The following is a 22,371-nucleotide window of genomic DNA, read 5'->3' as shown; positions in this document are numbered from 1 at the left end:
TTATAAATTGAATAGGACAGAAGATACAGGTCCTGCCCTCAAGGAGCCCATAGTTTTAATAGGGAGCGAACAATGACAATGCAGAGTAAGTATTCTAATAAAGATCTGCATGAAGTGTCATGGGAATAGACATCTGCCCAGCATAAATCTTTTTAAATGTACAGCTTTTTAAAGATAACGTTTTATAATATGAATAACTCCCCTATTTGTCAGTTTTTACATTTTTCAGGTTTTTCTTTCTAAAAGTAACATACATCTGTTTGAGGTAGAAAAGCCATAAGAGGAAAAAAAAACCCTAGCTTGAAATAATAATAATAATAATAATAATAATAATAATAATAGCTATTTAAGAGTATGGTGGGATCAAAAACAAATACTTGACATAATTTTTCCACTCAGGATACTTTTATATCTTATCCTTACCCCACTCCCATAAAAGAGGAAAATTCTGTCTGTAATCACAAATATGTGTTTATTTAATAAAGGCTAAGACAGAAATAGTACAAATTTTTGCCTGAAATATTATACAAGAATCAATAGAGTAATGCCCCTTTGGAGATTTTAAAAGCATTCTGAGAACACTACAAGTTCATTTGCCAACCTTCAGATTCGTGCCCTGTGCTATGTGGCGGGAATGGAGAATACGAGAAAGGACACTGTGTCTGCCGAAATGGCTGGAAGGGGCCAGAGTGCGACGTTCCAGAAGAGCAATGCATTGACCCAACATGCTTCGGTCACGGCACCTGCATCATGGGAGTCTGCATCTGTGTGCCAGGATACAAAGGAGAAATATGCGAGGAAGGTCAGAGCCCCATTTTCATCTATTGCTTCAGGCTTTTCTCTCACCGAACTGTCCAAGTGTCATTCTGTGCTTCTAGTAGAGATGCAAGTCGTCTTTGCAAGCTGTAAATGTTCAATATGTCTTTAGTACGTGGAGCAAAGGGCTGGAGTCGGGGGAGTTCATGTCTCTTCTGACAGTCTCTAATATTAACACGAGGCTGTATCTGTGACACTTGCAGAGTGCTAAGGAAAAATGGCATTTTCCCCTCTATTTTTAACTTATATAACTTGAGCATTTCCATGTTGATGATATTAGGTGTTAATTCATGTGCTTCCGTTATTACATAGTACATTAGGCTACATCTTTAAAGGACATGATAAAAAAAATAATATATGCACATTTGGAACCATTTTGCTGAATATTTTCTTTGGGAGCGATTTGTAATTACTATTATTATCATTGCTTTATATTATTTATTTTTACATACCTCATGCTGAAACTTGACCTCCGTGCCTAAGGAAGCCAAGTTACTACTAATGAGTTTCAAGGCAGTGCCTTTATATTACAATTCACCCCAAAGGAACCTTTACGCACACACGCACAAATGTAGTTTGAAATGGCAATAGTTTTATCATTTAAAGAGACACATTGAAAAATAACTTTACTAGTAATCAGATCTTTTTCATGCCACATCCCTCAAATAAGACTGATTTTAGAAATAATATTAAACCATTACCATGGGAGATGGTCTCATCACAACCGTTGTTCAGGAAAGAGGCTGCTGAAAATGCACTATAATTGCCTTTTAAAGATGGCTCATTAAGACTATTACACAGCATTTTAAAGGGTTTAATCTCATTCTGCTCCAAGAGTTTAGCTTTCCACCTCCAGTTAGCAATAGTAGAATTTGGGTGTGAAGATTATATCTGTTCCAATGAATGGCATTGGGCCTAGACAGGGCACCAGAGTACCTCTGGAAATTGTTTTTATGGTCATCCAACCACAATCATCATATTTAAGCTATAAATTCTGATGTGATGTGGACATATGCATGTTCACCAGAACATGGTATCTCTCACAATACCCATAGTTCGCCATGAAAATGTTTAACCTAATTAATTTGGACCCTTCTAATTAAAACTTGGGAGCAGTTGAAGAAATAGCTTAGCTTACATTTCCCTTTTAGGGATCGCTAAGAAAATTTGTAGAATAACCAAGATAGCAAGGAAGAATGCTCACCATATTTAACAGTATGAACTTGTCAAATACAACAGAAAAAAAAATATTTTCAGTCAAACACTACAGACCAGAAACTCACAGGCTGAACTGGGCTTATGGATGGGTTTTTTTCTGGTTCACACAGTGGTGATGGTGGTAGTATTTTTGTTGTTGTTGTTGTTTTAATGTGATCTATTTGCCAAATTTAAAAATAGAGAAGTGTCCTATAAAAACCTCTCTCTCTTTCTGATCTCTGGAACAACTGGAAAATCTGATAACCCTGGGCCCATGTTCCTACATGGTGACAATTACCTGGGACCAAGAAACAGCAGTTTCTATTAAACTGGATACTCGTCTCAGTTCACTCGGAACACACCGGATTCTTATATCCAGTTCATCGCATTCATGTATGCTGCCTGCTGGCCCATTCAGCCATATGACCTCGTGCTTCTGACTTAAGTGACTTACCTACTCATTGAAGGTGGCCTTTTAATAAAATAAACTATACTCAATTAAACATTTTATTTGTTAAAGTAGTTGCTGTGTTTTAATATAACAAAATGGCCTCCTTCTAACACAATATTTTAGACTTTCCCTCTCGCTCCAAATAATGAATGAAATAAAATTAGGTGTACCTTTTAGTATTTATTTGCTGATTAGCTCAGTAGTAAAGCCTTGTGCTAATGACCTTGAGATTTGAGGTTAATTATAATGACAATAACACTAATTATAATAATGCTTAGTTAGCCTTACTATGTTCCATGACCATAGGCCACACCCAAGACCAGACTGGTCTTGCAAATGAAGGCAGGTTTTATCAGTCTGATTCCATTGCTGGAAAAGTAATTCAAAACATACATCCTCATAATGGGGAGTTATTTTAGTCTCATCTTACTTGTATTGGGAAGGTAGAAGTTTGGAAATCAACCTTTTCCCCTGGAATGGTCATTCAGTTAAAAGCACAAAACAGTTTTCCTCAAAGCAAACACAGAGATCTACTCTTAAGAGTTTATACCTTTGTTAGAATGTGTCCAAAAATTTCCAACCTCACAGAATCAGAAACAAATAGAATTGCATCTGTGATATTCTAAAACATTGACAACTATATCACAGCATCCTGATGGAAGAAGGCATGGAAAAAAAAACTTTAATAATTTTTAAAATTAGGTTTACAAATGTTGTATTTTCAGTGCTCCTAAGAAATTAATGAAAGATTATAATAGATTCATTATATTGTATGATTTCATGCAACAGTAATCAGCTCACCTAATACCTAATAATCTAAGCTTAAAAAAAAGATATGTGCATTTTAATATTTTATATATTTATATATAAATATTTTTATATCCTAGACATTTTATATATGTAGTATATTTGTGTATTTTATATATTCATTTATTTGTTTTATTTTTTGTATATGTTTACTAAGTATATCTTCTTCTCTAGTCACATCAAGTGAAAGCCATTTCTCAGAGCTGATTCCAATTTCAAAAAAGATAAGGAATGACTTCCCAAAAATTCTTGGGTTTTTTCACAAAGCTGAGGAATTCCTATCAAAGGCCCACACTGGTGCACCTACCCATATGTGTGGGAGACTACACACTGCTCACAATATTATACAACATATATGTGGTTTCCTTAGTCTTCTAATTTTAGGATGCAACCTTTATGACACTCTACCATATTTTTAAGTGTTAATAATCTTCTGATTTGAATACAGCCTTTGAATGAGACATTTTATTACCTGATTAAAACAGTATTCATGACATATTAGGAAATCAGTGTGCCTGTCTCAGTTTCATTATCCTAAGGTATGCAGGCCACATCTGTTCACTTTTAACCTTTTTCTCCTTTTTGGGCCTTCAGAGGACTGCTTAGACCCAATGTGTTCCAACCATGGCATCTGTGTAAAAGGAGAATGTCATTGCTCTACTGGCTGGGGAGGAGTCAACTGTGAAACCCCACTTCCTATATGTCAAGAGCAGTGCTCAGGACACGGGACTTTTCTTCTGGACGCTGGAGTGTGCAGCTGTGATCCCAAGTGGACAGGATCTGACTGTTCAACAGGTACACTGGAGTTACTTCTTTCTCTCCCTTCCTCCACTCCCAAATTCTCACTGGTCTTTGCCTTCAGGTAGTACTCCTCAAAGTCTGATTTGTATGTCTTCATGGGTTAAAAGGGACTTCCTGCAGTCATTTCTATACAGGTTATTTCAAATATGTATCTCCCCTAAACTCGAATTATCTTTCATTGTCAGTCATCTGCTGAGTATTTCCACTGGGTGTTCCATCACTTAAAAAATGGAACTTAGCTTGGGAACTCTGTTTATACGTTGCCATATTGCCGCCCAATTGCTATTCCCACAACTTGGCTTTCCTTTTCCTATTCCCTACCTTAAAATTAGCTATAGATCTACACTGTCTAGAGATAAGCTTCAGATATCCTACTCTGTTATTAAAAAGCCCACCACAAACTGTTCCAAAGCTCTATCTCCAGCCTGTCTTCTGCTTCCACTTCCTGCATAAATCCCTGCTTCTGTGAAAGGACTCTAATATGCTTTGCTCACTCCCAGGATATCACATGTTCACACTTTTCTCTATGCCCTTTCCTCAGCATGGAATGCTGGTACCTTTCCACCTATGAAAATCCAATCCTTCCACTAAGATCAACTACAGTTTTAGCTATTCTCTAAAACCTCTCCTGATCACATCAAGAGGATCCTCTGAAATCATACTGTACTCATTGCTAGAGAGTAAAAATGGCATCATGATATAGGTATTTGTGTGCATGACTTGTTTTTCCATCTAAACTAAAAATAACGGGTCATTCTTTATACTTTTTTTTCTTATCCTCAGGCCATGTGCTCATGAAATGAGTAGAATTAATAAATAATAACTCCTACAGAACCTCTGCCTATGAATTTTGTTGAGGATATAAAATGCCATGTGCTAAACAGAAAAGATTAGAAGCTCTCTGAGACTTCCTGTACCACTGAATTAGTTTATGAACCAAAAAAATCAGCAGTTCTGTGCTGTAAAGAAACAAGAATATCCCTCTGTTAAGAGCATTAATTCTAACATAATACTTTACTGTACAAAATTTTGTTGCCTCACGTAGAAATAATATGGGAGAGAGGATTGCATTTTACAGTTTCAGAAATGGATAAAATGATAAAGACAGTGTAATAGTAACTAAAATGCAAACCTTAAAAATTATTCGTTTATTTACTGAGCAAATATATGTGTACCTACCATGTGCTTGGCATGGTGCTTGGTGCTGGAGATACAGCGGCAGACAAGATGGCTGTGGCTCTTGCACAAAAGAACCTTATAGTCTAGTGGAAGAGATACATAGAACAAGCTAGAAAATGGTTAGAGAAAGAAGGTAGCTGGGTATGATGGGACTGTATTGGATGACTCTAACTTGGTTACTGATTTACTTGCTAAATGTTATTGAACATCCTTTCATGTGTTAGATACAGTATATCCAGAGCTTCAAGTTTAAAATAAGAATATTTACATTTGTATTATTATTAAAGCACACACATAATTATTATGTAATAAGCACTATTCTAAGTGTTATACATGTATTTTTTTGGTCTTTACAACAGCCCTGTGAGATAAGTCCTATAATTGTGTCCACTTTGCAAATGAGGCAGCTGAAGCACATAGACGTTAAATAACCTGTTCAAAGTCAGCCAGATAATAAGTATCAGAGTCTAAATCTGGACTAGGGTGTTCTGGTTTCACATTCCATACATTCAACCATTGTACTGTACTATACTATCCCCTTCTCTAGGAGTCCATCACCTAATTCACCATATAAAAAAAAAAATCTTATCATAGGACTATGTGCAGAGTCAGGTGCCGCAGAACACAAAGAGGGAGCCATCGGATATTTCTATGAGAAGAGGCCCTGTAGTCAGGCAAGACTTTGAAGAAGTCAACACTTGAATCAACATTAGAAAGATGATTACATGTTTATCATGTGGACAAGAGGGGAAAGAACATTTCAGGCAGAAGCACTAACTTAAAGAAATAAAGATGTGAATTCAAATGACATAGTTGTCATTGGGTATAGGTGCAGCCTAGGAGTCCAGAGGAGACATGGGCAGGAGCTAGAACGCAGGCAGTTTTCTTTACACACCATGCTAAAGGATTTGCATTTCCCCTTGACACAATAGGAAGCCACTGAGTGGTTTATAGTAAGCCGCATGTTGGATCGACCACTCTGACAGCAAGTGAGAGGATGTATTGGAGATGCATGATGTGGGGACGTAAGGGACAAGTGCAGTGTGATTATTAGAGTAGACCAGGAGTGAAGTGTTAGAGAGGGCCTAGCTAAAATTGCCGCCATGAAAATAGCAAGGTGGAAACAGACAAAGAGGGAGTTACCATAGCAGATGAGGGGCAGAGAGGAGCCAGGGATAACTATCCTGGGTGGCTAGGTGAAAGAAAGCATCACCAACTGAGACCAAAAAAGCCCAGGCAGAAAAATGGGTGTGGGCAGAGAGACTGGATTTGGTGAGGTCAGCTGTGGATATGCTGAGTTAGAGGTGTCTGCAAAAGATCCAGGTGGCTGTGCCCAGTGAGGGATTGATAGTCAAGAATGGAGCTTATGGGAGAATCCTGAACTGGACACACATATTTGGGATATAGTTCAGATCTTAGGAATGCACATTATGGTCCAAGAAGAGTGCAGAAAATGAGAATGAAGAAAGTCAAGACCCTAGAGAACACCAATATCTCGTGGTGATATCTTTAACATGAGAAGTTTCTTAACATTTACTCAAAAACTTACCTGTTTATATGACCTAATAAACATTTCTTGATTGAATAGTGATTCTGTATCATATGATTTCTCCCTAAGGCCACTCACATCCCTATGTGTCCTTCCTGATGCCTCAGAATAGGCCAAAACCTTTGGCAGTATACTAGTCACCAGTTGTACAAATTCAAATATTTGTATTTCCCACAAATCAACATGAAATTCATTGTGCAGAGAGTTTCTCTTTCCTCAGCCCACCCCTTCCACCTAATACACAAAGACATGCACCAATCCTGTCAGCAGAAATCACTCAGAAGGGGAAGAAAAGGCTAATTACAATTGTGCCTCTACACTCGCCCCTCCTCACTTCCAGATGAAGTACCCTAAACCCTACCCTACTCTTCCCTCACCTCAAATCACCCTTACCCACCCAAATGAATCAAATGATGAGGACAAGTGATAGTCCCATAGAAGACTAGGTGTGGAAGAGAGTGCAGAGATACCTGCTTCAATGGTTCAGAGATGAGGTGGTCTCTAGTCCCTCTGCCCAGCATCACTAAGGATTCTAATACTCAGAGGCACAAAGAGGTTAAATGGTGTGCCCAGAGGTGAAAGTTACCACAGTGCTCTAATCTCCTCATCTTAATTGCTCATTTGCCAAACAGTTATTGAGTCCCTACTATGTCCCTGTCAGCATGTGAGGTGATGAAACATATCCACAGTTAGGAGACAATCGTGAACAAAGACTCAAAATGTCTCTCCTTAAGTGAGATGCAATGTGCAAGGTGTATTTTATGTTACTTCAAGGTCTAGGAAGTGGTCGCAAAAGACTTTGCGTACCAGGAAGGGGCCACACCTAGGAGTTTGGACTTGGTCCTGAGGACAATGGCAAAGGCATTGAAGGGGTTTAGGGAGGTTAATATCATGACCATGTATTTTGTATTTTTTTGAGATTTTATTTATTTATCTACTATTTATTTATTTATTTATTTATTTATTTATTTATTTATTTATTTCAGAGAGAGAGGGAACCAGTGGGGGAAAAGAATAGGGGGAGAGAGGGAGAAGCAGACTCCTTGCTGAGCAGAGAGCCTGACGCAGGACTCATTTGCAGGACCGCAAGATCATGACCTGAGGCCGAAGGCAGATGCTTAACCCACCTAGCTACCCAGGCACCCCAACCATATTTGTATTGGAGAATATAGTATAAAATGATGAAAACCTGATATAAGAGAATTTAAGCACAGATGGAGACAAAAGGATGGATATGAGAGAAGCTAGGAAAAGGACTTGGTTACCGGAAATGTGTAAGGGAGGGGGCAGGAATTTTCACTGACTCTGTGATGTCTGCAGTGGGAGACTGGATGAATGGCAACACCATTAATGGAGAAATTAATTATTTATCTATTAAACAAATTTTCATCAAGCAACTACTATGTGTTGTGTGCTAGGATCTTGAGATTCCTCAGTGAGGAGAACAGAGATTCCTGCACTACTGGATCTTGCAGTCTGGCAGGGTGAGACAAGTGGTAAACAATGAATAATGGGGACACCTGGCTAGTTCAGTGGGAAGACCATGCGACTCTTGACCTCAGGGTTGTGAGTTCGAGCCACACATGGGATGGAGAGATTACTTAAATAAAGAAAACTAGAAAACAACAACCATGAATATGTTTCAAGTTTTTGAAACATGAGGAACCTGAGGGCCAGAGAGGTTAAGTAACTACAAACCTGTAAATAGAAACCAGTTCTGTTTGATTTCATTCCATGTCTGGCATTGTTTTCAGCCCTCCATCTTCACCCCTGCCAAAGGAAGATGGAAGAGTTAGACAGGAGCTGGGAGTCCAGTGAATATATGAGCTTACAGAAAAGAGAAAGTTCAAGGGGATGAAGGGCATCAAATATCAAGTGCATGAATGACACATTTTTGTCTGGAGATCCTGGATGAAAGCCACATTCATCCATTTTGGACCCAATAGAAAAAGAACACTTAGAAACATCTCTTGCTCAAAGAAGCAAAAGGGTGGGTAGGTATGACCCAAAACTCAGCAGCCTCTCTGGCAAAAGCCTTCCTAATAAAACTACCAAATTGAAAAATAGGGGAAGGAAATGCCTTCCAAATCTCTAGTGTCACAGTAGGAATAGTCCTTCTGTGATTTTTAAGCTCCATAAAGGTTGTTCCCACAGAGCATATTTAACCATCAAGATGATCTCACTGTGCAGACTTTTAATTGAGTGTGCTCAGTACAGGAAGCAATTTAACATCTGATTCTTATAATGGATCATGTCATTTCAAAGGTGGATATGCTCTTTGCCATTGATCATTTTCTTCCTCTAAGCACATGAAGCTTAGCTGTTAGCGTGTGAACTGTGCCGCTCCGATACTGAGAGGACTGCAATGAATGGTTTACTGATTATTTCTCATCTGTTTTGCAGGCACATTGAGTATTGTTAGCATCACTGGATTGATACTTGATATAGGTTTCTTTCACCTGAGAGTCTCATGGTACTTCACAAAGGTTAACTCATTAGTCTTTTAAAAAAACCTCAAGAGGAATACATTCGAAGCTTGTTATAATATGGTTGAGATTTGGATATACCACAAGTCAAATCACGCTCCCTTAAAATGGAGCTCCTTGCCCTGAAATCTCAGTAATACATTTAACCTATACTGAGGAATATTAGCCCTAACCAATGCTATTGTCATTTTAAAATGCATCTACTTTATTTCTTTCATAAAATCTGGCTTCTCCTGGTCACATAGTCTTTGAGGGGGAACATAAAAGCAGAGTTCAGAGCTTTGTAGTCCTCTCTCCTTGATGAGACTTCCTCTGAGCCACCCTGTCTATTGTTACTCCTAGATAACTGACAGCGAAATTCATAGAAGGTAAGCATTCATGTAGAGAGGATAACTCTTGCTCTTCTCTACTGTGGTCCTCTCTCATTATACTGTGTCTTAGAAGTAGATTAATCAACTAAAGAGAGATGGAACATTCAGCCCTAGATATTTCTGAAAATTCTATTTGCTATACAGAAGAAACCATATGAGGTACTATCATCATGTACCCTATCCAAGCAGGGTTAGTTCCCAAAGATCCCATAAGGCTTTGTTATAAGGATATTTGTTTACAGGTTAGCCTGTGACATGTGACCATCTTGTCCATTCTGAGAGATGACAGTAAAGGGGTGTGTGTGTGTGTGTGTGTGTGTGTGTGTGTGTATTCACAGCACAATGATCTTGAGTAACTCACTTAACTTCTTCGAATCTCAGCTGCCCCATTTGTGAGATGGTAGATTAGCCAAATGGCCCTTGAGGCCCCTTCCAACACTGAGATCTATGATTCTTGATCCTGTACATTGAGCTTTTGACACTGATTATGAATGGTTCATGGATACAGTCCATAACCTCTCTTAACTCTGTATTCTTCATAGTGAAAAAATATTAATTGTAAATAGTTTTGTTTTCATTTTAAAGACATCCACACTTTGATATATAGACCATGTCATTTGAGAGTTTACCTCTGTTTATAAAGGTACACGTACACACACACACGTGTGTGTATGTATATATATGTATATCTTCATTATAACAATGTCTCATTATGTTTTTAAGTGTTCCCTAATGGATGGTGATATGCATATACTAATAAAAGAGATAATTAGAAGAGGAAGTTGTAAGAGGCTCATATAATTATTTTTGCCAGGGAAACTTTCCTTGATTATACAAGTACCATAGCTTTAAAAGACATTATGAGTTTTCCCCTTTATTGAAAGTGCCAATAATCAAAGGATCTTCATCTGACCGTACATATCTACCACATACAATGTATCACTTTCCTGCAATTTCCAGGTATTGATCAGACCATTTGACATGATGAGTGTGTACACTGTATTTTTCCTACAGATATTACAGTAACAGGAGAGTCATAAATGCCGTTTGATAAAGAAGCTTTGTTCCAAATGTAGCGCACATGCTACAGGCACAAGTGTGTAGCCATTCATCAGGCCAGTGAGGAGAAACATCTACTCGTATATCGAATAATTAGAATTTTTCATTTTCAATAGAAAAGAGATAGTTACTGTAACAAGATATGAGCCTAGTGGTGCAGGTACTTTTTCCCCATTCGGTTTTGGACACACACCTGAATTTCTTAGGAACGGTAACTGAGCTCTCAGAAGAAATGTTTCTCTTAGCAAAAATGTTAGCAGTATGCGACAAATTCCCTGTACTTAAAGAAAAGCTAAAATATAGACAGCTAGTCACTGAAACATGATAGTGCTTTTTAGCATACAGGGACCAAAAGCTTGTGACTAATCCCTGCATGGGCTTCATTAACTTGCTATTCAAAGTATAACATCTCTGATCAAATTTATTGTAAAGCAACTTTTTTTTCTATTCAGTTAAAAGAGTAAAGAATAAACCTTCAGGTGACTCTGATTTGATTGATTTAATAAAAAAAAAACCCTGCTTGATACAGTGGCTACACCATTAACATTACAGTGAAACCAAAACATTAACTCTAGATTATTGAATCAATAAATGAAGTTCATTGATGGCACTAGAATACAACCCAAGACCATCCTTAAGAGAATTACAAGTCAAATTAAGTGTGTAAGACTAAATCCACAGATATATCTTTGGGAGGTAGGTATGAAGTGGAAAAAATCACACTATTATCATCATTTCCTAGCAACACATCCCACTCAAAGACAGTTTGTCACCCCCTAAGCCTTTTTTGTCTCAAGTGAAAATAGAAATTGAGCCCCAAAATATTCTCCTACTCAAAATCCATTATCTTTATAAAAGAGAATTCATTTAATGACCATTAGATTGCATATCTAGTCAGGTGATTCAGAGCACATCAAATATCAAATGTTTTCAAGATACATCTTTTACATTTTGTTCTGAGATAATGAAAACCACACCTGTAATGCCAGCATTAGCAGGCAGCAATGCAAAATCCAGTGGAACTTTTGACAATTTGACAAGTTGGAACAGAGAGGTAAATTTGCAACTGCCTCCCTGTAAATCCGAACTAACTCTACTGACTATCCCAGGCCATTAAAGCTTGAAAATTGTTTTTCAAACCAAAGACATATATTGAAATAAGGTGGCAATTGTGAGGTAAGAAAATATCAGTAATCATGAGTGTCAGGATGTGTGCTTATGGTTAAAGTCCAGTTATTAATAAGGATTGCATTTGTACAGATCAATAGTATCTAAAGACAGTAGACAAATTTTGTTTCACTTTAAATGCATTCCTCTCATTTATTCAAATTCTTATTCTGAATCCTGGGTTCATTTGCTATTTGGCATTTTTTCTCAGTTGTTATTTATCTACATGAAGTGAAAAACAGACCCAGCAAAGGATCTAGTTAAAAGATGTATTTGGTCCTGTAGGTGGGATCCTGTAGAGACCGGGGTGCCCACCTCTATAGCGTGACCTGATGCTTAGCCATCCTCTCACAGGGCAGAAAGAGGTAGAAAGGTTTTATAGTGGACATAGCATGAGAGATTAAAGGAAGCCAGAATTCAGTTGTGCAAAACCAGTGGCCAGGACATTCGGAACGGATCAAGATAAGTTCTAATTCTGTATGTCAAAATCAGATGATTGGAATTACTGAAGAGTATCCCATATATTTACTCTCACCAATAAATGGAATGATTCTTTCATTCCTAAAATATAAATATCCTGCATTTATCTGATGGCTTTAATTTTTTCCTCCAAATTCTTACATACTCATTTTCTTCATTTCATCGTTATGGACACAATATGGGGTCATTATCCAATCTTGGATTGCACATTGATCTGTGATGATACAAAATGCCTGCAAAATACCTGAAGGACTATTCCAAATATTCTGAGTAATTGGAGAGAAGGAGAAGAGGGATAGGAAGGACAGATTAGTCCCTCATTAAAGAGTAAGGACAATACATGTTCACGTTAGCTGAAGCTCCGAGAAATTCTGAATGGGCTTTTGCATCTACTATAAAAAACTTGACTTGTACCTAAGCTTCCAAATTCGCAGTAATCTAGCAAAAGGGTTTCTATTACTCTCATACTGCCATAAGGTGTGAGTAGAGTAGGTCGTGGTCTCCTCATTTGATAGTTGAAGGAACTAATTTGCTTTGAGACCCAGGACAACTTACTTTATTTTGTATGTTTCAGAGTTGTGGCTGGCAATAGAATTCGTGGCCCAATGTCCTGTCCTAAAGATCACTGAAGATTAGTTTTTTTTAAAATCTTACTTGTGACTTGCTGAGTTTCTTGAATGGAGAAACATTTGTCTTTCATTAATCATAGAAAATGTTTAATCATTACTTCTCTAAATCTTGATGTTCCCACATTCTCTACTACCTCCTTTTGGAAGATCCATGAGACCCTCCCACTCTGGCCTCTATGTCATTTACTTCTTTTCCCTATTTTCCATTTCTTTTTCTTTGTCATTATTTCTTCAAATTTGTCTTCTGGCTCACTAAATATCTCTCCAGCCCTGTTTATTATGATGTTTAACCCTTCCACTGAATTTCTAATTTCAGTGATTATTTTATTTCTAAAATTTTAACTTAGTTTTTTTCATTAATTTGGGGGAATTTCTTGCTCTTTAATCCTGTTTCTGGTTACTGTCTTTTCTTTAAACATATGAAATATAGTTATTTTATATGCATATAAGTGTAGCATATCAAGGGTCTATGGGTCTGGGTCTATGGTTTGTTGTTTCTATCAACTCTTGCATACGATGGCTTGCTTTCTTGTTTCTGTTATTTTTTATTGTGAGTTCAAATATATTGAGATTCTCTGTAAGTCCCATGTGAAGAAAGTTTTCCTCTGGGGAAGATTTATGTTTGTTTCTGTCAGGAACCAGTCTCCTACATATCAGAATAAACTTTTTTATTGTTATTTAAATTCAGTTTGCCAATAAACAGTATAACACCCAGTGCTTATCACATCACATGCCATCCTTAATGCACACCGATACCCCAACGTTCATAGCAGCAATGTCCACAATAGCCAAACTGTGGAAGGAGCCAAGATGTCCTTTGACAGATGAATGGATAAAGGAGATGTGGTATATATATATACAATAGAATATTACTCAGCCATCAGAAAGGATGAATACCTACCATTTACATCGACATGGATGGAACTGAAGGGTAGTATGCTGAACGAAATAAGTCAATCAGAGAAAGACAACTATCATAAGGTTTCACTGAATGGGGAAGAATCAAGGTAAACTTTAAATTAGAAGATCTCAAGTTACAGTTTTTTTGACCATACAGATAGTATAAATTCGGGCCCCATGCCCACATGAAACTTGGCTAGTGATCATGAATTCTCAGAGGAAGCTTGTTACTTAGTATCTTTAGACTTAAGCCTCAGACAGATCATTTTCTTCTAGTCTGTCTTTTGCAAGGCACATTTTCTTCTAGATCGGTGTCAAATATTGATCTCCAATCCTGTGTCAGCTCAAAGTTGAGCTAATAATCTGTTCCCCACTCTGGACCCTCACCAAAACTCTACATACAGCAGATCCTCCAGTGTTCTGGCAGAGGTCTGACTTCCAGTGTAATCTTAGGCAAATCAGCCACTCAGGGTCTCAATTTACACCTCTGCAAAATGTGTTTTTCAGCTAAGTTCACATTTCAATCTATATCTTAGTAAGTTACTTTTTTTACTCTTAAATGAAGAAAAAATTTTAAGTTCCAGGTAAATCAAGAATTCTTTCTACTGAAGTATGAGTAAACACATCAGAGTCCAGCAAACTGAAATGAGTTCATTCCATGCAAGTAATCATTTGGTTAATATACATTAGGAGAACATTTTGAGAAGTATTGTTCAAAAGATATTTCTGAAATCATAGTGGTCAAATTAACAGTGGCGTTAAGAAGAAACAGTTTGACCAATGAAAGAGAGCTTCCCACACTTCTCTGCTAGGTCCATTTATTTTTTAAATCTTATTCTGCATGTCAGGCAATGAGTTTTTAAAGCACTCTAAACACTGCTGCCTACTTTCTTTTCAAACAGTCTCTCCTTTGTTCATTTCTTTGTTGACAGACTTACTGGCATAATCGTGGAATGTTTTTACTAGATCAGATCTTAGAGATCACCTTGTTCTGCCCCCTCTCTTGTAGAAGAGAAAACTGAGGCCTAGAAAGGTCGAAAGACTTATGCGGGGTCGTGCAGCTAATTAGGCCCATAGTTAATAGACAAGTCTCGGAATCTCAGGTTTAGACCTTTTGTTCAATATATCATTCAGAGAAGCTTGTTCAAATTCAGATATCACCTTTCCATTGTCAGCACTTGAACTGAATAGCTAGAAAATTGGCAATGAGCATATACAGGGCAGCATCCTGGTACCTCTTCCTTGACTGTTAGAAAGTTAGGAAAATTGTCAGAGATTCGGGACAGAAAGATTCAGACAGAAATGAACTCAAATCCGAGCTCGGCTTCTAAGTTACTTGGTTTTTCTGAGCTTTTCTTGTGAAATGGGGAAATAATTCTTACTCTGTAGGGTAGTTGTAAGGGTTAAATGAGATAATACATCTGAAACACCTAGCATACTGTTTCTCTCATCATAGACATTAAATTATAATAATAGATGGTAGCTATTATTGTCATTATATTTCAATTCTCACTATAAAGACACATTTCAAAGACAAATCTTGTAAGTAGAAGATAAATTAGTAGCTGTCTCAAAGAAATTCATTTTCAGATTCTGTAAAGTTGAATTAGTTTAAAAGAGTATGAAAATTCTCTCTACTCCAAACCATTGCATGCTTTTGTTCCTACCTAAATGGTGTTTTTTCCTCTGTAGGATAGAGGTTTTACTGAAAAGTTGGCTAAGAAGTAGTTGTTCTGTCTTTTCCCTCCCTTTAAGTTCTGCTATTCATTATAAAATCACAGTCAAAGGAAATTTATATTCCTGGTATGTCAGATAAGATTAGAGTTCAGTGACAGGAAATACTTCCTTTAAGAGAAAAAAAAAGAGTAGCTTAAACAAGATATAAGTGTGATTTTCTCTTACACAAAATAAATCTAGAGGTAAGTAGTCTGAAGCTTGTGTGATGACTCCAGAAAGAAAGCTTCTTCCCACTCACGCCTCTACTATCCCCAGGACCCTTATTCTCATACTATGCAATGGCAGCTAGTGTTCAAGCTACCACATATGTGTTCTAGGCAAAATGAAAGACTAGGGAGTGGGGAGAGGGTTTGTCCCCTATTTCTTTTTTTAAAAGATTTTATTTATTTATTTGAGAGAGAGACAGAGTATGAGCAGGGGGAGAGACAGAAGGAGAGGGACAAGCAGACTCCCCACTGAGCGTAAGGCTCCACAAGGGGCTTGATACCAAGACCCCAAGATCACAGCCTGAGCTGAAGTCAGATGCTTAACTGACTAAGCCACTCAGGCCTTTCTGTCCCCACTCTTTTAAGAAGACTTTATTGAAGCTACTGCTGGAAACACTCATTTATATCACATAGACCAATAACTAAAGCCACATGACTGCACCTAGATGCAAAGGAAGCTGAGAAATGTGTTATTTATTTAAGGAAGCTATAGGCAGGGTGCCTGGGTAGCTCAGTGGTTGAGCGTCTGCCTTTGGCTCAGGGTGTGATCCCGGAATCCTGGGATAGAGTCCCACATTGGGCTCCCCCTAGGAAGCCTGCTTCTCCCTCTGCCTGTGTCTCTGCCTCTCTCTCTCTCTGTGCCTCTCATGAATAAACAAATAAAATATTTAAACAAAGAAGCTATGTGCACAAGTAAATAACATCACATTTCACTGTAGTCTTCTATCTCCTGACCAAAACAACAGAGTAGCATGATCAGTTCTCTGATTCACTGTGTCCCCCCCAACAGAAAGACAAACGCATGGCTCAACAGAAATAAAACCTTTCTTTGTATTAAGAGCACTGAAATACTTCACCTATGTACCTTCTTCAAGATTTGGTCTGATGGGCAGCCCAGGTGGCTCAGCAATTTAGCGCCACCTTCAGCCCAGGGCGTGATCCTGGAGACCCGGGATCGAGTCCCACATCAGGCTCCCAGCATCGAGGCTGCTTCTCCCTCTGCCTGTGTCTCTACCTCTCTCTCTGTGTGTCTCTCTTGAATAAATAAATAAAATTTTAAAAAAAGATTTGGTCTGGAAAATGAATTTAAGTATCTCCTTAGTTTTTATACTTCCTTCATGTTGAAAAGATACTTTGGATACATTGGGTTAAATAAATATACAAATTATTATTTACTTAAAATAATTTCACCTGCATTTTTTAAAAAATTTAGGGTAACTACTGGAAAATTTAAAATTATTCATGGTGAATTTTATTGGAAGCTCACATTATATTTCTATTGGACAGCACTGCTCTAGCATATGGCAGTATATTAAGGTAGGACTGCAAAATATAACCAAATGTATCTTCCAAATTAAACTGATCATATTCAGATACCAAGGTACCTGAACAAGTAAACTTATCATATAGGATTGTTGGCAAAATCAGTTACAGGTAGAGGCCTATCAAAAATGATGATTTTGGTTTTAGTATAATTGACCAAGAATCCTTCCTATCAATAATAAGACAACAGTGGTAACCATTACTAAACCCACCTCTAATTTATGACAATAAAACTATAATAAGTAAGCATAAAAGAATGTGTGTATCTGTATTTCCTAAGACAGGAGAAGCACTCACTCATTAATAGAGTTCTTTAAAATATGATAAAGAATATCAGTGTGGGACAATAGTAGAATAGTTAAATGCCTAATGATAACCTACTTCTCTTGTAGAACATGAGCCTGTGAAGCCCAGGCTTTCAGTCTCCCAAGAAGAAAACCAGCGTATCTTTCAGATAAAATATCTAATAAAATATCTTAAAAAGTAATAGATCTATAACTTGGTTGGCATAAAGAGGTTTTATGTAATCAAAGGAGTTAGAACACTCTGGGTCCAGCCAGAAAACCTATAGAGATAAGAAACCAACTGGCTAAGATTAGACCTTGTCATTCAGAGTAGTTCTTGGATGATTCATAGGCCATGAAATCTTCCTCAGGTGTTTTATTTAGGTTGATTATTTACCAAATTGTGTGCTATATAAAGGAGAATTACTAGGATGGTGACAGGTTCTCCAGGGTCACCAAGTTATCATTTGGCATCTGAGCTGCCATGACCTCGTTGTCCATATTTGTACCTTGTGTAACTCCCAGAATCTGGCTTCTTTATGTGGTGGAACAACAGACCTCAGATCTTTCCACAAGGTCATGTTAAATCAGACTTTTTACTTAGCAAGAGGCTTTTCATAAACAGAACTTGACTCTGATAAAAATCCAAGTGACTTCTTTTTATTTAGGAAGGCCACCACATTAACTTGGCCAGAGTTATTTGGTTTTCTCTGTCCGACATTCTTGTCAAACCAGATACCAGGACAGTAAAGACAGAGATAATATCCATTTTAATTATCAGCAATCCATTCATACATAATAGGAACTGTCCCTCACTTGAGGGACCTAAGAGAAGAATTGTAAGGGTCCTTGGGAAAGCCCCTCAGTCCACCTCATTCCTCTCTGCCTCTTTACACTGTGAGTCCATAATCTAAATGCAAACAACCTCCTGAACAGCTATACCAATGGTTAAAATAGTGAAGAAACGACTAACTTCTTACTTTTTCACAATGTCCATCTTAAGCATCATAGTGAGAAAAGAGAAGCTAATCCTATTCATGAATCCTATACAAATAAAATCTATAACGTTGGCCTCCAGGCTAGATGCAAAGTTTCTTGTAGATTTATCCCACATATTACCCTTCAGTACCAGCAGGTTTGGTGCATAAATACATTTTTTATGTGTGAGGAAATATCCTTTTAGGTTAATACATCTCTCTCTAAAAATATATATATCTCTAAAAGATTAGTTCGTGGAGGAGCAACCCACATAGTCCCTGAAGACTTCTAGTAGAAAGCAATAGGATCCACCACTATCCTAGAATTCAGCTCCTGAGATATGATTTAACTCTACCATAAGGAGCAGAGAATGGATAAAAGTTTAAAGATGATTTTAAGAGAACCATATATCTAAGCAAATTGTGTGCACCTTGACAGGAGATATACAAGAGTAAAGGCAAATTATTTCCAGATTGCCAAAGAACTGAATCAAAGAGAAGATAGTCCAGTTACATAAGTCAGATATTCAATAACAGTTCACCCTACCTCTGCCAAGTTTCACAGTTAATTGTTTCTTAGCTAAGTGAAGAGGAAAAGAGGCAAAACTCTCATATATGGGAAGATACTTGTGTTTAAAAAAAAAAAAAAACACAGGTTTCATGAAATGCTAAAACCAACCAAAAAAGGCAATGCAACAACAGGGTCTCTATGGAAATCCAGCCTGTGATGTTCCAGGAAAATTTTAGTCATCAAAGAGCCCATTGATGACTCTAAGGAATCTATTTTATACAAATAAATGCACCCCATGTAATTAATATATCGTCTGCTGAAGTTTCTACCACCACTGGACTAGCTCACCCTAATCTGGCAGACAGAACCTCTGGCTGCAGTTTGCAAACCTCTGTTTCTAGGAATATACTAGACATCCCTTTTCTGGCCAGGTAACCTGTACCAAGGAGCTAATTGATGACTATAATGATGAGTACGGTAATAATGATGATGTTACATTTATTGAGCTCTTACTATATACCTGCCTTACATGTATTATTCATTTAATCTTCATGACAAGTCAGTGCTTCCAAAATTTTTTTGTATACAGCTGTTTTCTGCAAGATGTTATAGACCAGGACGCCTGGTTGGCTCAGTGGTTAGGCGTCTGCCTTCGGCCCAGAGTGTGATCCTGGAGACCTGGGATCGAGTCCCACATCGGGCTTCCTGCATGGAGCCTGCTTCTCCCTATGCCTGTGTCTCTGCCCCCCCACCTCTCGAATAAATAAATAAAATATTTTTTTAAAAAGATGTTATAGACCAAAAAAAAAGTATGTGGTGAGAAAATAAAAGGAAAAATACTACATGTAGTAACAACTCTCACTTGGAAATTCACAAAGTACGTTCTCATATTACAGATTCTAAAATACCCCTGCATAAGGAAAGCTATCTACCAGAGCTTTCCACAAAACTTTGATCAGGAAACCCAGGTTTTGCTTAGCATTTCTTCAGATCCCATGGAGCTAATAGTCTTCTTTGGAGCACACTTTGGGAAAAGTTGCTATAAAATGCTACTGCTGTTTTATAGATAAGGAAATGAAAACTTAGAGAAATTCAGCAGGTCCATCTGTTCCCAAAGCCCATACTCATCATGAACTATAATGACTCAGATAATCACTATCATGGTATTATCTGTCCATTATGTTCAAGGTGCTTTATGTATATTGTATCTCATCCTTGTAACAGTCTTGCAGTGAAAGCACTGTGATCACCATTTTATAAATGAAGAAACTGAGGCTCAATTAGATCCAATGACTTACTCAAACCTTGCCAAACAAAGAAGCTTATGCAGGATTGTCAGCAGGGATATAGAGTTGTCTGGTTCTGGTCATGTAGTCTTAAGCAAATTACCCAACTTCTTGAAGTGCCAATGTCCACATCTGTAAAATGGGTATAATACCTCTGGCGCACAACAGTTATTCCGTACACTGTATTACACAGTCAGTAATAAGTTTAATCAAGCCAGTATACTGTAAAATAAATACGTAGTGAGAAAAAATACATACCTACATAGTGAGGCGTAACGGTAGAAATATAGTTCATGAATTTATTCATTGCCCCTAAGGTAGATGGGAAATTGATAACAGCCAAGTTTTTAGGCATCATTAGAGAGGGCAATTGAGGGCTAGAAAGTAGCAGGCAGCCAAGTAAACCCCATGCCCTGTGAGGGAAGATATAAATTCTGTAAAGGTCATACTTTCAGAATCAATCAAAAAGGTTCAGCACAGTGTAGAGCAAAGAACACAGTTTGGAGTCAGAGAGATCTGAATGGGAAACCACCTTCAGCCCTAATTAGCCACATGACCTTAAGCAACTCATTTAACCTCTCTGAGCCACAACAGCCATCTGAAGAAATGGAATTAACACTGCCTTGCAAGGTTGTGGTGAAGATTAAATGAGATAATGTATGTAAAGATCTAGCACTGAACCTGGCACTCAGTACATGATAACTTTGGCTCCTAGGGCTTTGACTTCTCCCTCCTAGAGCAGCATGCTTCAACCAACAAAAGGGAAATGGATCAATGAATGGGCATTGGCCTGGTCCCAGAAATGTACCTGGCACCTTCTACAACTTTAAGGGTGGTCTGGGGTGGAAACTGATGTTAATTACTGTCTTTTAAATATTAATCCCAAAGTGTCCTTAATCGCTGCAAGAGTGACATGTGTCACTGTGAATGAGGAATCCTGAGAGAATAAAGTAATCAAAAAAATTAAAAAGCAATGGGAAAGGAAGATTTCCCAACTTTGGCAGCTGATTTACATCTATTAAACTGATATAACCAGGTGCAAAATCCTCGGGCAAAATTTGAATATCACTATTTTTTTTCCTGAAAATTTCAAGCGAGGTGTAAATTGTGTTCATGTTTATGCAAATATCTTATAGATATGTTATAGATACAGTTGGGGAGGGCATTTCCCCCATTCTATGCAGAAGCTAGTAAAATAATTCTGGAGTATGCTCTAATGAGTGCCTAAATAAAAGTGCATGTGACATTTAATCTCCAAGCATGCACTTAAACCAAAAAGTCACACACTTGTACAGTCATGCAGTCAAGGACAGTATCACATACAAGTCACACAAATGCACAAACACGCATACACTTATACAGTCATACATACATGTACACTCATGCACATAAACAATCCTCACATGTGCACACACATATACTCACACACTCACAGAATCACACATACACAAAGATACTATTGCACACTTATGCATGCAGTCAACCACGTGCTTGCCTACTCATGAACACCTATGCACATTTGCACACACTCACATACATGTTCCTGTCCTTACACACATACACACATGAGTTTGTGTCCATTTATAAAGAACGGCATCATTAGCTTAAATAAGAAGAAAATTATTCTATAATAATATCCTACCTGAGGCTTATTTTGTACCCCCATTGAACACTTAAGATTTTATTTAGTTAGGTTACGTTCTGCATCAGAGATGATGCAGAATTTTAAAGGCTATAAATTGTATTCAGGCCTTTTCAGAAGTTAACTCTCTCTCATTCTGTCTTCAAATACAGAACATCTTTAAAACTGAAGTGCTCTGGGAAAAAAATGTAAAATTTTGTAATAGTCGTAAATTGGTATGTGCACTGTAGAGTAATTTAAAATCATTAGAATGATGCATTTTTTAAAGTAAGTGCTTCACAAGAAAATGAGTGAAACAGTATCACAGTATATTAATGGAGCTCGAGACATCTTAAATTGATTTTGAAATTAAACATCAAAAACTGCAACTTGAAAAAATAATTAGGGTAAACCATTATATAGCAATCAAAAAGGAAAAAAAAACCTCTTGAAATTTAGGAAATTGCAAATTAAGGGTGTCAGTCATCCTGATTTGGCAAGGGCAAGGATTGTCAATGAACAGAAAACATATGC

General features: G+C 37.5%; 1 protein-coding gene across 1 annotated transcript in view; it reads left to right on the top strand.

Moving 5' to 3' along the window:
- TENM1 (teneurin transmembrane protein 1) overlaps positions 1 to 22,371 on the top strand; it is a 790,607-nt gene that overhangs the window by 540,561 nt on the left and 227,675 nt on the right. The window contains exons 12-13 of the mRNA XM_038588255.1: positions 608 to 802; positions 3,866 to 4,066. Of these exons, the coding sequence (XP_038444183.1) occupies positions 608 to 802; positions 3,866 to 4,066 (396 nt within the window). The remainder of the gene's footprint in view (positions 1 to 607; positions 803 to 3,865; positions 4,067 to 22,371) is intronic.

The sequence above is a fragment of the Canis lupus genome, chromosome X (genome assembly GCF_011100685.1).
Source record: "Canis lupus familiaris isolate Mischka breed German Shepherd chromosome X, alternate assembly UU_Cfam_GSD_1.0, whole genome shotgun sequence".
Classification (NCBI taxonomy): Eukaryota; Metazoa; Chordata; class Mammalia; order Carnivora; family Canidae; genus Canis; species Canis lupus.
The sequence above is the reverse complement of the archived record's forward strand: the minus strand, read 5'-3'. Positions and strand labels throughout refer to the sequence as shown.